The sequence below is a fragment of the Amblyomma maculatum genome, chromosome 11, assembly GCF_055883805.1.
Source record: "Amblyomma maculatum isolate TAMU_Amacu chromosome 11, ASM5588380v1, whole genome shotgun sequence".
NCBI lineage: Eukaryota > Metazoa > Arthropoda > Arachnida > Ixodida > Ixodidae > Amblyomma > Amblyomma maculatum.
In genome coordinates, this window is record NC_139354.1 from 7,367,848 (window position 1) to 7,379,943 (window position 12,096).

At 44.9% G+C, this 12,096-nt stretch overlaps 1 protein-coding gene across 1 annotated transcript in view; it reads left to right on the forward strand.

The window, feature by feature from the left end:
* The window catches only part of LOC146172729 (ras-related and estrogen-regulated growth inhibitor-like protein), a 45,819-nt gene extending 36,977 nt beyond the window's left edge, over nt 1-8,842 (forward strand). Inside the window, exons 2-4 of the mRNA XM_084585610.1 lie at nt 3,443-3,499; nt 4,112-4,188; nt 7,045-8,842. Coding sequence (XP_084441736.1) covers nt 3,443-3,499; nt 4,112-4,188; nt 7,045-7,494 — 584 coding nt within the window. The 3' untranslated portion in view covers nt 7,495-8,842. The remainder of the gene's footprint in view (nt 1-3,442; nt 3,500-4,111; nt 4,189-7,044) is intronic.
* The last annotated feature ends 3,254 nt before the right edge of the window (nt 8,843-12,096 follow it).

The window sequence follows — 12,096 nt, forward strand, 5'->3', positions numbered from 1 at the left end:
AGGCTTTAAAAACATCGACAACAGCCGTACACTGTAAGAACTTGCATTATTGAAATTTTTTTTTTTTTTCGTCACGAATGACAGCAGACCTCACTGTGCCCGTCGAGCTTCAAATCTTGTAGGAGATGGAAACAGAATGTTTCTCTCAACTTAAAGATTGGAAACTAGGCGACTGTAGTTCCTGTCGCTTTGGCAGTCCGTTGTGGGTAATTCCAGTTAGTTCTGGAAACGCGAGAGCAGCTTGATCGCTGATGACGTTCCAGTGACTCACAACGTTAACCCAGTGTTTAATGTCCTCAAACATTTTTTTTTTGGCTAAATCCCATTTCACAACCTTATGACCCTGCAGAGCGAGATATTCCTGCGTGGAAAACAATGGATGATCTACGACCGTTAATATTTTTCGCCTTACTGTTGTTTCCTTGATTTGGTACAAGGTGGAACGCCTTTCTTGAAGTATAAAGAGGCCGCTATAGGCATTTCGGGAAGGACAGAACAATAGGCATGACGACTCCCTATAGTGAGCTGAGATGCTGCGAAACTTACGACCAAACGGTTCGTTTCGCGGAATGCTGGAGGCCCTCCCGTGCACCCGGCGCGCTGTAGACACCAAAAATGATGATGGCGGAAGTAAGCACGTTTTCCGCCGGTCAGAAGCAAGCCCGGTAGGTCAAAAGACGTAGGACATTGTTCGGGGGATTATTTTGCTATTTCTAGCTCCAGACTGCACGTTTTCTTTGATGTTGCGAGGAATTCTAGGAGTGGGAGGGGTATTCGAGCACTCTTTCAGAATAAAAAACTAGCAGCAAGCATAAGGCTGCATCAATTATAATAAAGTTCCACCAGTGAACTCGTTGAACCAGTGTTAAACTTGCTTAATGGCGCGTTACATACATTTTGACTTTTTTTTTTCGCAATCCTCAGTCATCGCCGTGGAATCAATGAATGGCGTTCTTGCAGGATTTTCACGACCACGAAACGGAATCGTGGATCCAAAGCGATAGGAAGCCACGCAAAGGGGTAGGTGCAAACGACGTGGGCAGATAGATTGCCAGCACCATCGAAAAACAGAGAAATCACAAAGAGGAATGACAGGGAGTATTTATAGGCAATAATGAACGGCCGTGCCTGTGCCTGCAAACTGTGGAATTACCAGGCAGAGGTGCGGCGTAGAAGAGGCATTAAATGAGGCTGTGGGACTTCAAAACTACCTGAATGTGTCTAAGCCAAGCGAGCTCGTAAATTCTGCAGTGGGATAGTGCGCTCTTCTTTTGACTACATTGTTCTTTTTTTACACTGCGTTTAACACTGTGTTTCGTCAGCAAGAACTTATTATTAAGACGGGGGCGTTCAGTTCGTCGATTCATATTAAGGAAAATGTGAGAAAAACGTTTGAGGTGGGTTTTCTACAGAGATGTCATTACAGTGCTTGGATTATAGGACGGAAAGCAGCATCGAAAGTCAGGCTACCTCTCCCCGAAATCACTTTCATGATTACGCTGTAGCCGAGGCAAGCCCCTTTCACAATGTGTATATACTGTGCGGCTAAAAGGAGCAGAACTGCCGGACCTGCGGGCTTGGAAGCTCGTTCAGTACGTTCGTGACATACTAATCGCAGGTCTGATGCAGTCACAGTGTAAAATTTGGCAAGTTTATTGGAACAAAACAGTACAATTTTGAATTTTCTGGTGTTCACGTCGTCGCATCTTGGGAAAGCAACGACGATGCCGACCTTAGATCCTTTCTAGTCGGCAGTGAATAATTCTGAGAAGAGAAAGGAAGGGTTGCAAAATGCTGGCCACGCTTCCACTGGCAAGCAAAAAAAAAGACTCTCAATTGCCGCTAAGCTACTGGCCAAGTGAACTGCCGCGCAGGGGTGCAGAAACGAGAACAGACAGCGTAAAACTGAAGTTTGTTTTGTTGCCATTACCTTGAGAAACACGTGCGTACCTAACTAAGCTTTTTAAAAGCTACACATCAACGCGGCAAGACCGAAAGTGGCCGTTGAATAACCTGACTGCCGTGGCGCACTATTTCGAGATGAGGTTGCCTCTATTGCACTATAAATGCAAAGAAAAAAAAAAACGAAGAAAATTGATGGTTAACGTAGTCAGTTCCGCCTGTCTTCTTCCAGTCTTGAACAACCTAAGATGAGTTTCGAGGAGCCGAAATAAAGACTAGAAGAGCCAGACGCTGTTGGACCTTTACGTTGCGTTTGTCTGCTTTAAACGCGCTCAGACAACGTATGAAGCAGGTCGCGGCTGGCCTGACGATAAGGGCGTCCACGTGAACGCATCGCGAGTGAAAGAACTCGCCCTATTTCGAGGTATGCTCTCGCTCTGTCCCCGAGACAGTCGTGTCACTCGGACGAAGTCTTGGCAGTTCTTCGCCTCTGCGCGCGGTCAACCACACACGTCAAGGGGCAAGTCTTGGGGCCTCATATAAAACCCCATTGCGGCAACGAACGGCCAAAACGCTGCCGTCAGGCGGGCTTCTTTAAGCGGACGGTTGACTCGCTTGTCAGTTTAGTAGCCAAAGGCGCGTCCAACGGGTCGGGTCGTACAGCTACGGGCGTGCTGTCACCGTTCGTCTCGAGCTGTTTCCAGGTTTGTTCGTTGCTGCGTATTTGTTCCGTCCTGGGGTGGAGGGAAGTCTCACATTGTCACCAAGCCAGCATCGCGGAAGTGGACACAAGGAAACGCCTGCTGTATATGAATCAGTGGCAACTGAGTTGGAACCGAAGGCATGCGTTCTGGCTGTTTTGATATGCGTTATTTTCAATTTTTTTCTTTGGTCTTCTACTACGTTTTCCTTTCTTCTCGACACTGAACGATTGGGACTTCCTGAAAAGTTCAGTGAAGGTTAGGAAGCGACGAGCGAACTCCTAGGATGACGTCGATGTCGCCTAGGAACTGTGGCGTAATAATATTGGCTTGCTTTCCGCTTCGGGATACATTGTAACCTACACATAAAATCCTGAAAAGTAATGTGTAATAGTATTGGCCTGCCTTCAGGTTGAGCACACAGTGTATCCTACAAACAAAATCCTAGCAGGAATCACCACTGAATAGTGGCGACTTTCTTCTCACGGGTCTTTGAGCGTTGGTGCAATTTCGGGCGCCCTTTACCTGGAAAGAAAATTTCGAACCTGTTGTCACCATTTGAAGACTCCGCTGAGCTTTTTTTGAAGCTAGTTTCAATCACGCCTTTCAGTTATGGTTTGTGTCTCTTCTTATGGCCAACAAAGCTACGCCCGAAGTATTTGGGAAACCCAATTTTATGACTAGTTTCATACGAGTGTCTTTCATCGTCTCTTGAGCAAATGTTTGCGTGCGTGCTTGTATTGTCTGCTATCGTCTTCGCATAGATCTTTCCTATGGTATAGAGGGAAATGCGGAGCCCTAATCATATGTATCGTTTCGTTTGTTTGTTTCTATTGCAGCTGTTACTGTGCGGTACCTCACAAAGCGATACATAGGAGAGTACAGCTCAAGCAAAGGTAAGCACTTCTCACTTTTTTGTAAAAGCAGATTTTATTTCAGTGATCAACTACGAGCCAACAATTTCACCTATGTCTCGGCCATGCAAGGGTGCCTGATGGAAATAAACCACGAAGCATGTTAGCGCTATGACACCTATATGCTACAGTGCGCATGTGCTAGTTGTAATCCCCATGTTTTCAGCCTTTTTATTGCCTCTCTTCTGATGACTGGATGTTCTTAATTATCTGTTTCAGGAGTATGGATGAACACATATGCGTTCTCTTTTGCCAACTTGTGCTTGGTCTACGCCAAACGTTGATCATTGACTAGGTGCAAATATACAGTGCTAATAACATGCTAAGAATCTCAAGCGTGCAGTATAGATGCTGGCCGGCATCTATTTCAAGATTGCGCTTTTTATACTGCACTGTTTTACCCATAAATGATAATATACAAGTCTCGCCAAGTGTGGTAAAGTTGATTGTACCTCCATATAGGCTCGGGGCAGCTGATGTAGCCTTTGTATTATTATGCCATCGAGAAAACGCTCCGCGTAATGCTCGACAGTTCGTTCTGATCCATTTGAGGTAACAATTAATTATTGCCTGTCTTTCTTTACTTTTTCACAGACATGCTGTACCGGCACAACGTCACGTTTGACAACGTGGCGACAGACGTCGAAATTCTGGACTCGTCTTGCTGCATGGTGAGTACATTCAGGATATGCTGCCCAAAATATTTTATTCCCTATTCCGTATTTCGTCCAAACAGCGTATTTGGAAGGCTTCTGTACTGCATCAGCATTTTGCATTTATGATCTGCCTCTGTAGCAGTTTAGCTGCATATTGCGAAAATTTACTCACGCCTTCAAATTAGTAGTGATACGGCCTCGATGATATCAATGGCACCGCAGGCACCTGTAGTAAAGTGTTTTACTTAGAAAGCATCGCTATATAATGGAACCAGTGACGCCCCGTTGCCTCCTCGCCGTTAACAATGGCTTTGATAGCCTACCTATACCACTGGCATGGGCTGACAGAGGCTGTCACTCAACGCGACGGTCATTTATCAAATCAACGGGGGAATCGGCCAGAACAGCCGCACTATCAAACCACCGGTCTGACCGACATTCTGACGATGCGTGCTCGAATACAGACCCCCGGCTGCTGCATTTATATGAAGGCAAATGTAAATGCACTTGCGTGTGACGTCAGGCCGAGTTTAAAGAAATATACTTGCTGAACCCAATTTTGAGCCCTTTGTTAAATCGGCTGTAATAGAGCATGCGAATATCCGGGACTCAAAGCCTCAGATACCGCGTCGTAACGTCAGTCGACTGATGCACCTCTCCAGTACAGCTCACTAATCAAGGTACTGCATGGAAAAAAGTAATTTGCTTTGCTTGCCTTGGTATTACCCATCATAGGCGCGCAAACCAAGCAGAGTGGAAACCAAGCCCCACTACTTCACTGATCATCGCAGCGTCATCTTTGGTGTAAAGAATAAAAGCCTAGTCATTACCTGAACAGTTTGTCTATACTTTAGAGCTGAACCAAACGCTTAACCACAATCTACAACAACAAGCGTAGCCATGCAGTCGTTGCATTCGCAATTCAACTAGTATTAACCAGAGCTAAGCGAACTGATTGCTTACCGCTTTTACCCCAGGAAAGCCGGAAAGTCAAGGAAGCGCTGCGAGAAGTACGTCGTCGCGTCATTTTCAATTCTGAGTTCATGGCGAAACTTATTTTGGAATTTAAGCACATAATATTTTGTATATGTTGCAATATCATCACAATGAAATATTTTATGACCGTTCCTCATCTTTGTGCTGAGTTTTGGCTGTAGTGGCCTTGAGGGGAGAAACCAGAAGACAGAGAGATAGGGGGGGGGGGGGGGAGCGCAGCGGTGAGCCTTGGCCTCCCGTAATGTAGAACCTTGCGCAAGCCTATGTTCCCCATACTTACTACCATCAAAATAATGCAATATTTCATCATATACGTCACAAGGGCATGTATTTCACTTGTAGTATTACACCTATGTTATTCAAAAAAGAAAAATCTCTTGGGACGCTTAAGCTGCGCGGTTAAATGTACGTACAATGTAACAACAGTTGCAGGTTCCGCTCGTACCCCGTACTCAACGCTCACACAGTTTATTTCCATACAACACATGTTCACTCCGCACAGTGATTTGCTTCTTCTTTTCTTCGTTTTCATTATTTTCTCCTCCGCCATACCCGTAGCTGCCTATACGAGCAGCGGAAAATTCTCTCTCCTGTCTCACTGACGAGCGCACATGAGTCTGAAATGTCTACCAAATAGCGAGAGTGCTGCTGCAGTCTCTCTTTTTTCAAAGCGAATTTTCAATTTATTTTCTACGGGTGGCCACGTGAAGGTCTCTGTTATTCTTAAAAACGAGGACGCAGCGGGTCGTAACGTCCTTCAAGCTGTGTCTCGCATTTGCTTTTGTACCTTAATGACCTAATTCCTCGTTTGCGTACTCGTAATTCTTAATGCACGAAGAAGTGCGTACCTCTTGGACACTTAGTATGTCTAACCCGGCAGCGTATTCAATAGTTCCACCTTATTCAAATCTGTCGATATTTATGTTGTCTTTCGTTGCGTTTCATAAAACCTCTGTAAATAGTTCACGTAAATAACGCATTTTCAATGTAATAAGTGCCATGTTTAAAAACAAGTGGTAGAGTGGCCCATTGGCCACGTACCCGTGTCGCAAAACGAAGGTTCTGGGTTAGAATTCTACGCCAGCGCACTTTAACCCAACTTTGTTTTCAGCTAAGTTTCTTTGAATACAAGAACTTTCGCTATAATTTTGGCACAATTGAGAACATGCACTGACGCGGTCCTGAATTTTGTAATTCTTCGATTCCATCAGAATTTCTCGCTCACGGCCATCAGCGGTGACACCTATGGCGACAACGGCGGCTTTCCTTAATGCTCTAGCTTTGATAGTCCTGCTGAGATGGTTTGTATTGACCCACAAAAGACACGTTAGCACGACGCGCAATTAAAAAGAAAACGAAGCCGGGGTTTGAAAACCACTTCGGGTATCCTCAAGTCTTTCTTGTCTGTGCGTCGTATTTATTACTCACATGTCTATCTGTATATCGATTGTGAGGGCCGAGTTATTTTCTGCAGCTGGAATTTTTGTACACCTCAGGTGTACAGATTACATGCTTTTCAATGAATTTTACGCGTCACATAAAGTATATTATTCATGCTTATCTCTTGCGTTGCCATGGACATTTATATCTTAAAGACACAAAATATCGGCTTCAGTGACGTATCTAGTGACTGTATCATATTCAGATATGTGGCGCATAAAACACAAACACAGGAGAAGATACACAACACACGCGCGTGTGTTGTGTATCTCCTCCTGTGTTTGTGTTTTATGCGCCACATATCTGAATATGATCCAGCACCAACTAGCCCCTCAAGCCGTTATTTTGAGATTCTAGTGACTGTACCTCCTAAGTTTCTTTGTTAGCCATAAGTTATACAACTTTTAACGCTCTTTCTTCTCATTGGGAGCGCAGGTGACGGGCTGCCTCTACGATCACATCACGTGGGCCGACGCCTTCGTGCTGGTGTACAGCATTTGCGAGCGTTCCAGCTTTGACCACGCGCGGGCCCTCTTGGAGACCCTGGTTGCGGTGCGGGGCGCCCGCTCGGCACCCATGATCCTGCTGGGCAACAAGCGCGACCTAGAACACTGTCGCCAGGTGGGCGTGGACGACGGCCACGAAGCATCGCTGCACTTCCACTGCCAGTTCTACGAGGTGTCTGCCGCCGAAAACTATGTCGGTGTGTCGCTCGCCTTCCAGAGCCTCATTCGTGAGACGAGAGCGCTCCAGGCGCTCAGGACTCTGCCCATACGCCGTAAGGCGGGTGCCGCCATGACAGTGTCCAAGATGATCGGCATAGTGTTCGGCAAGTCGCACAAGTCCAATCGGAACGGCAAGAAGAGGCCTTCGTTGTCCATCTAAGGGCTTCGAGCTTCGGAAGTAGGTTGGGGTACCCTGTGCCTCATGTGTGCATTAGCCTGTGCACGTGTATGTTGTTTCCATGGTGGTGTTTGTGGTTCGATATGGTGCAAACGCTCGAATGCTACGTGCTGCTCTACGGTTCCTATGTATGTAGGACCAAATGGACAATTTGACTGTTTGCATGAATCTGGAACGTTGACTCTTACCAGTCGCCACTGGATGCCTGCTTTGTGAAGCAACAGTACGCACGTGTGCGAATTCGTTGTTGAAACTCGGTGATGCAGTTACTCGTGCCGTTTTCTGCGCCATGCTTTGATGGAAGTGTTCGCTCGCTAGTTTTCGCCGAGAGAAATGCCCGGTCATTGTGCGCCGCACTGACCTAATCCTCCTTACTACACACGCGAACTGGTTTTCGTTACCTTCTTCCCAGTGCGTGTGTCTACAGGACGCTCAAGACAGCAGTGTGCAAACAAGGGAACTCTGCGTGTTTACACGCTTGCCTACTGACTTTCTGACACATCTGTGGGCTGTGTGACTCAAATGTGGCGAGCGATTTTGATTTGTCGATATTCACTGAGAAGCGCGGCGTTTCGTTTATTGAATTCGGTCGCAATAAGATTTAGTAATGTGTGTTTTTGTTCCTCGTGCCTGACGAATAACAATGACTAGCGTATTCATTGCGGCGCGTTTGTTTTGTCCATCCTCGTGCGCTGAAATATTGTTAATAAATGTGCAGCCTCGTACAGCGCAAGAGAGAAAATTTATATGGGTCTTCAGACCAATCGCGGACATCTTGCTTAAAGTTTTCTTTTTCGTTGATTGGCTAGCAACAACCATTTTCGTAATGGTTACAACTTTGAAGTGAGGATTGGCATGTCAGCATGTTTTGGCCGGCAGAGGTATGCCTATATACCGCAACAAATTCTCAAACATAAAACTCTTGCTCCTTCTACTTTTTATGTGATGATTCTCCGAAAAGAAATTGTCGAATACTGCATTGAATGCGTGGCGTAAGGCTTGTGATTATGCTATACTGTGATAGACGCGTTTAAGATAAAGCTATTGCTAAAGAGAACAGCCTGGCGTGCAGACCGAACCAGTGAACTAGACATGGAATTTCACGCGTTGATGTGAGAGCGTTTTTGTCGCTGTATATTCAAATATATATTCCATGCTTATATATATACGCGTCTCCTCTCCAACATGTAATGCAATACTAAGCTGATCTATTGTGCACAAATGCATGTGAATTTCCACTTGGTGTATCGTACCCAAGGCCAAGGCCTTCTGAGAGGATTTGTGGCAGAGTGTCATGAGTCTTTGTAACTACTGCAGTCTTTCGTAAACAAAATCCTAAATTTCGCGAGGAAATAATACTTTGAATATCTATTCCGACAGCGCGTAATATGTGCTAGATTGACGCGTGTTTGAGTAGAATTCTTCCCTTCACCTAATGCAGAATACAAGCCAGATTGATAGCTGTTCAGAATGCCATGCTAATTACGGTTCAGTGTTTTCGTGAGAACAGAATTGTAAGCACAATGAACAAAGCTTCGTTACATTTGTGGTCGCATTGTGAAAACAATGGCGCAGCAGAGTCTAAAGGAATTGACTGTTCACTGATGTTCTTGTAGAGTTAAAGGCAGCATCGTCATTGCGCAGACCCACATACTTCGAGTGAGCGTCAAGCGTGTTAGCCAAGGGTTCTCTGCAACCACCCTGTGCTTAGTATGAAGACGCCTCGGCCGAGGCATTTAGCCGTGAGGAAGTGTGACATTCAAGCGCATTCCTGACGGCAGGCTCATTACGGACTCTCTCGGGAAAGAAACTTAGCGTTCTGTTGAGATTAGCATTTTTTTTTTTGCACAATTTCTTTAATGCTTCAGCTTGGTAAAGCTCCGAGCGAAGATTTCTTACCGTGTGGTTATGTTGCTCCGCAAACGTTGGCTGGAGATTATCTGCAGATCACAGAGAACAATTTCTAACCTTGAAGTTTTTACAAATCATTTGTTTTTAGCTAATTCCGTAACCGTGAATTCAGTTCAACGCCTTGAAAATGGCTGTGCTTGAAACTGCAAGGTTGGGGCTGCCATTTCAGCAAATATGCTGCCCAAGGTTACAAAGCTTTGATCTATTGTAGAGGAACACTGCACGTGTTACGGTTGGGGCAGAATGCAGTTTCCTACAACGGTATTCACCAGATAATTCATTTATTTTACCGTTTACGGTGTGATCTCAGACCGACATTTGTTGTGTCAGTGCCGAAGAGGTACTGCGGCGTTTCCTATGCAACGTACGCGTGCACTAGATTTTCTTGTTCTGTTTTGTACGCACTGTCTGGTTCAAGGAGATTGTGCACGTTCAAACGTATAGCGAATATTCTAAGCGCATGTGGGAAACGTAAGTGCCAAACGACATGTGCGCTGTTGTGTGAATAGAAGATGAAGTTGAGGCTGTACAGTTTGTATTTTACAGTGCGTGCTTTTCTCATAACATGCACATCAAAAATGCCACATGCTCTTGTCACACCTATGCAATATACCATTTTGTGCTTCAATCTCGCGAAGAGTACTGAGTTTGTGTTTAATGTGAGATGCATGTGTATTTATGAAGACGAAACCTCCAAGTAGGTGTTTTTTAATAAAATGTGAATTTCTCCTGCTTTCAAATTTGCAGCCTTTATTGTGTACCGCATTTTGTCAGTGTGGTGCAATGCAGGGTATTTGCCTCTCAACAAAATGCACACAGTTTTTAATAATCGGTATCTTTGCCCTTAGTAGTTCTCTGAGTTCGGTAACGTGAAAACTCTGCCTGTGACGTTGTGAATTTTTTTTATGTTGCAAATATTGAATTAGAGGCTTTAGTGCACTGAGGTAGGTTGAAAACCCTCGGTAGAGTTCCGCATTGTGATTTCTAAATTCAGAACTTCAGCATTCCATGAGACGGATGAGGTAACTTCATTGAACAAGCGATGCAACTAGTGCTGGGCATCACTGAGTACCTTTGGAATTCGAAACGAGATTTCGAAGGTCGGCGCCAGAATGGCTGTTTACTGCCTTCCGACCGCTCTGCAATGTGGCTGACTGAGAGGGAAGTTATTTTGAAGTGACTTGATTGGCGGAGACAGAGATTCAACACAAGTCTGACCACCCTGATTTTGAACACTTCCTTGTAGTTCTCTTTATCCTCAATATCCTGGTTACTTGCGACCTTCGCATTTGGTTACAGATGCTGATTAGAGTGCACCTGCAGCTTATCGCTATGAACAGAAGGTTGCATCCACAAAGGATTCAAGTTAACTCTATACAGCCCACACTGTAAGACGAGTGTTGGTTCCATAGCCTTGACTGAGGTTCTTAGTAGAGTTATTTTCCATAAGAAACTCAAACACGTTATTTATGCCATCGGAATGCAAGAAAAGTGGACGAGCATCGCTAAAGAGCGTGAAGCCGACTGGAATCATGAGGGCATAGCGCAGGTACTTTGCACAAAGTCCGTTGGCGATGGCTCGGTCACCCTAGGTTAAAGCGCAAAGGACGCTTCCAAAACTACTTGAAGCTTTATTTCCTTACTGAAAAGCACCATAGGCAGTAAGCTTTAAAGTGACTTCGACTGGTAGCTTGTGCTTCTACCCTGGAGTGCAACCAAAGCTTTTTTAATGTTTCCAAAGTCTGAAATAAGACTTTAACAGTCACTGTACCATAAAGGGCCTGAAAACATTTGCATGATACATCTTGGGCGCGAATCTATACGTTCATTTACATGATTGTTTTCTAGAGTACTATACTACAGACCAGCATGCGCAGTGTTCATCTTAATGGGTCCCCTACTCCTTCTCTCCTATTCAGAGAAGTACCGGTACGGGCAAGGGAAATATTTGCAATCTATGCATACGTTACTCATTGCGACGGCGCGGAAGCAATTTTTTCACGAACAGAACCACGGGTATAGGACTGTTTCTGATATCAAATTTACGCTTGCATAGTGTGTCTAGCGCACAGCTCCTACATTCCCGTCTTACTTATGTTACCGATGGTGTAGTGGGGTTTAGACACAAGCATAGCTTAGATCGTGAAGTTGCAAGCTTCCAATGTCCCCAGATGAGGTCATAGGATCCAAAGGGAGAGGGTGCTGTCATAAGGTTTTGGTCAGCCATACTTTCACACTTTTACTTTAGAGAACATTGAAAATTTGCCAAATTTCCCCATTTTGTATCCTCGGAAGAGACCGGTTAAGTCCAAAGGTACAGCGGTTTAATTGAAGCGAAACGCAAAAAAGTTCCCGTTTGCTTTCCGATGTCGGGGCACCTTAAATACCCTATGAGGTATAAATTTATACGCAGCTTTATATGTGGCGTCCTTCACAGTCACTGTGTGGCTTGGGGATACTGCACCCCATTATGATAATTTTTATATCCTTTTCACTGTTGGGCCCTTGTGTGCCACATGAATGAAAACTAGAGAAGATGCGAAACCAGGGAGCAAATGTGTTCTTTATGTCAAGATAGAGTTACAGGGCTTGCTCATATCGACAATGATTCTGAGACTCTGTATAGAAACCTGAAACCGTTTTAATTATAGAGCGAAACGTTTGTGAAAACGT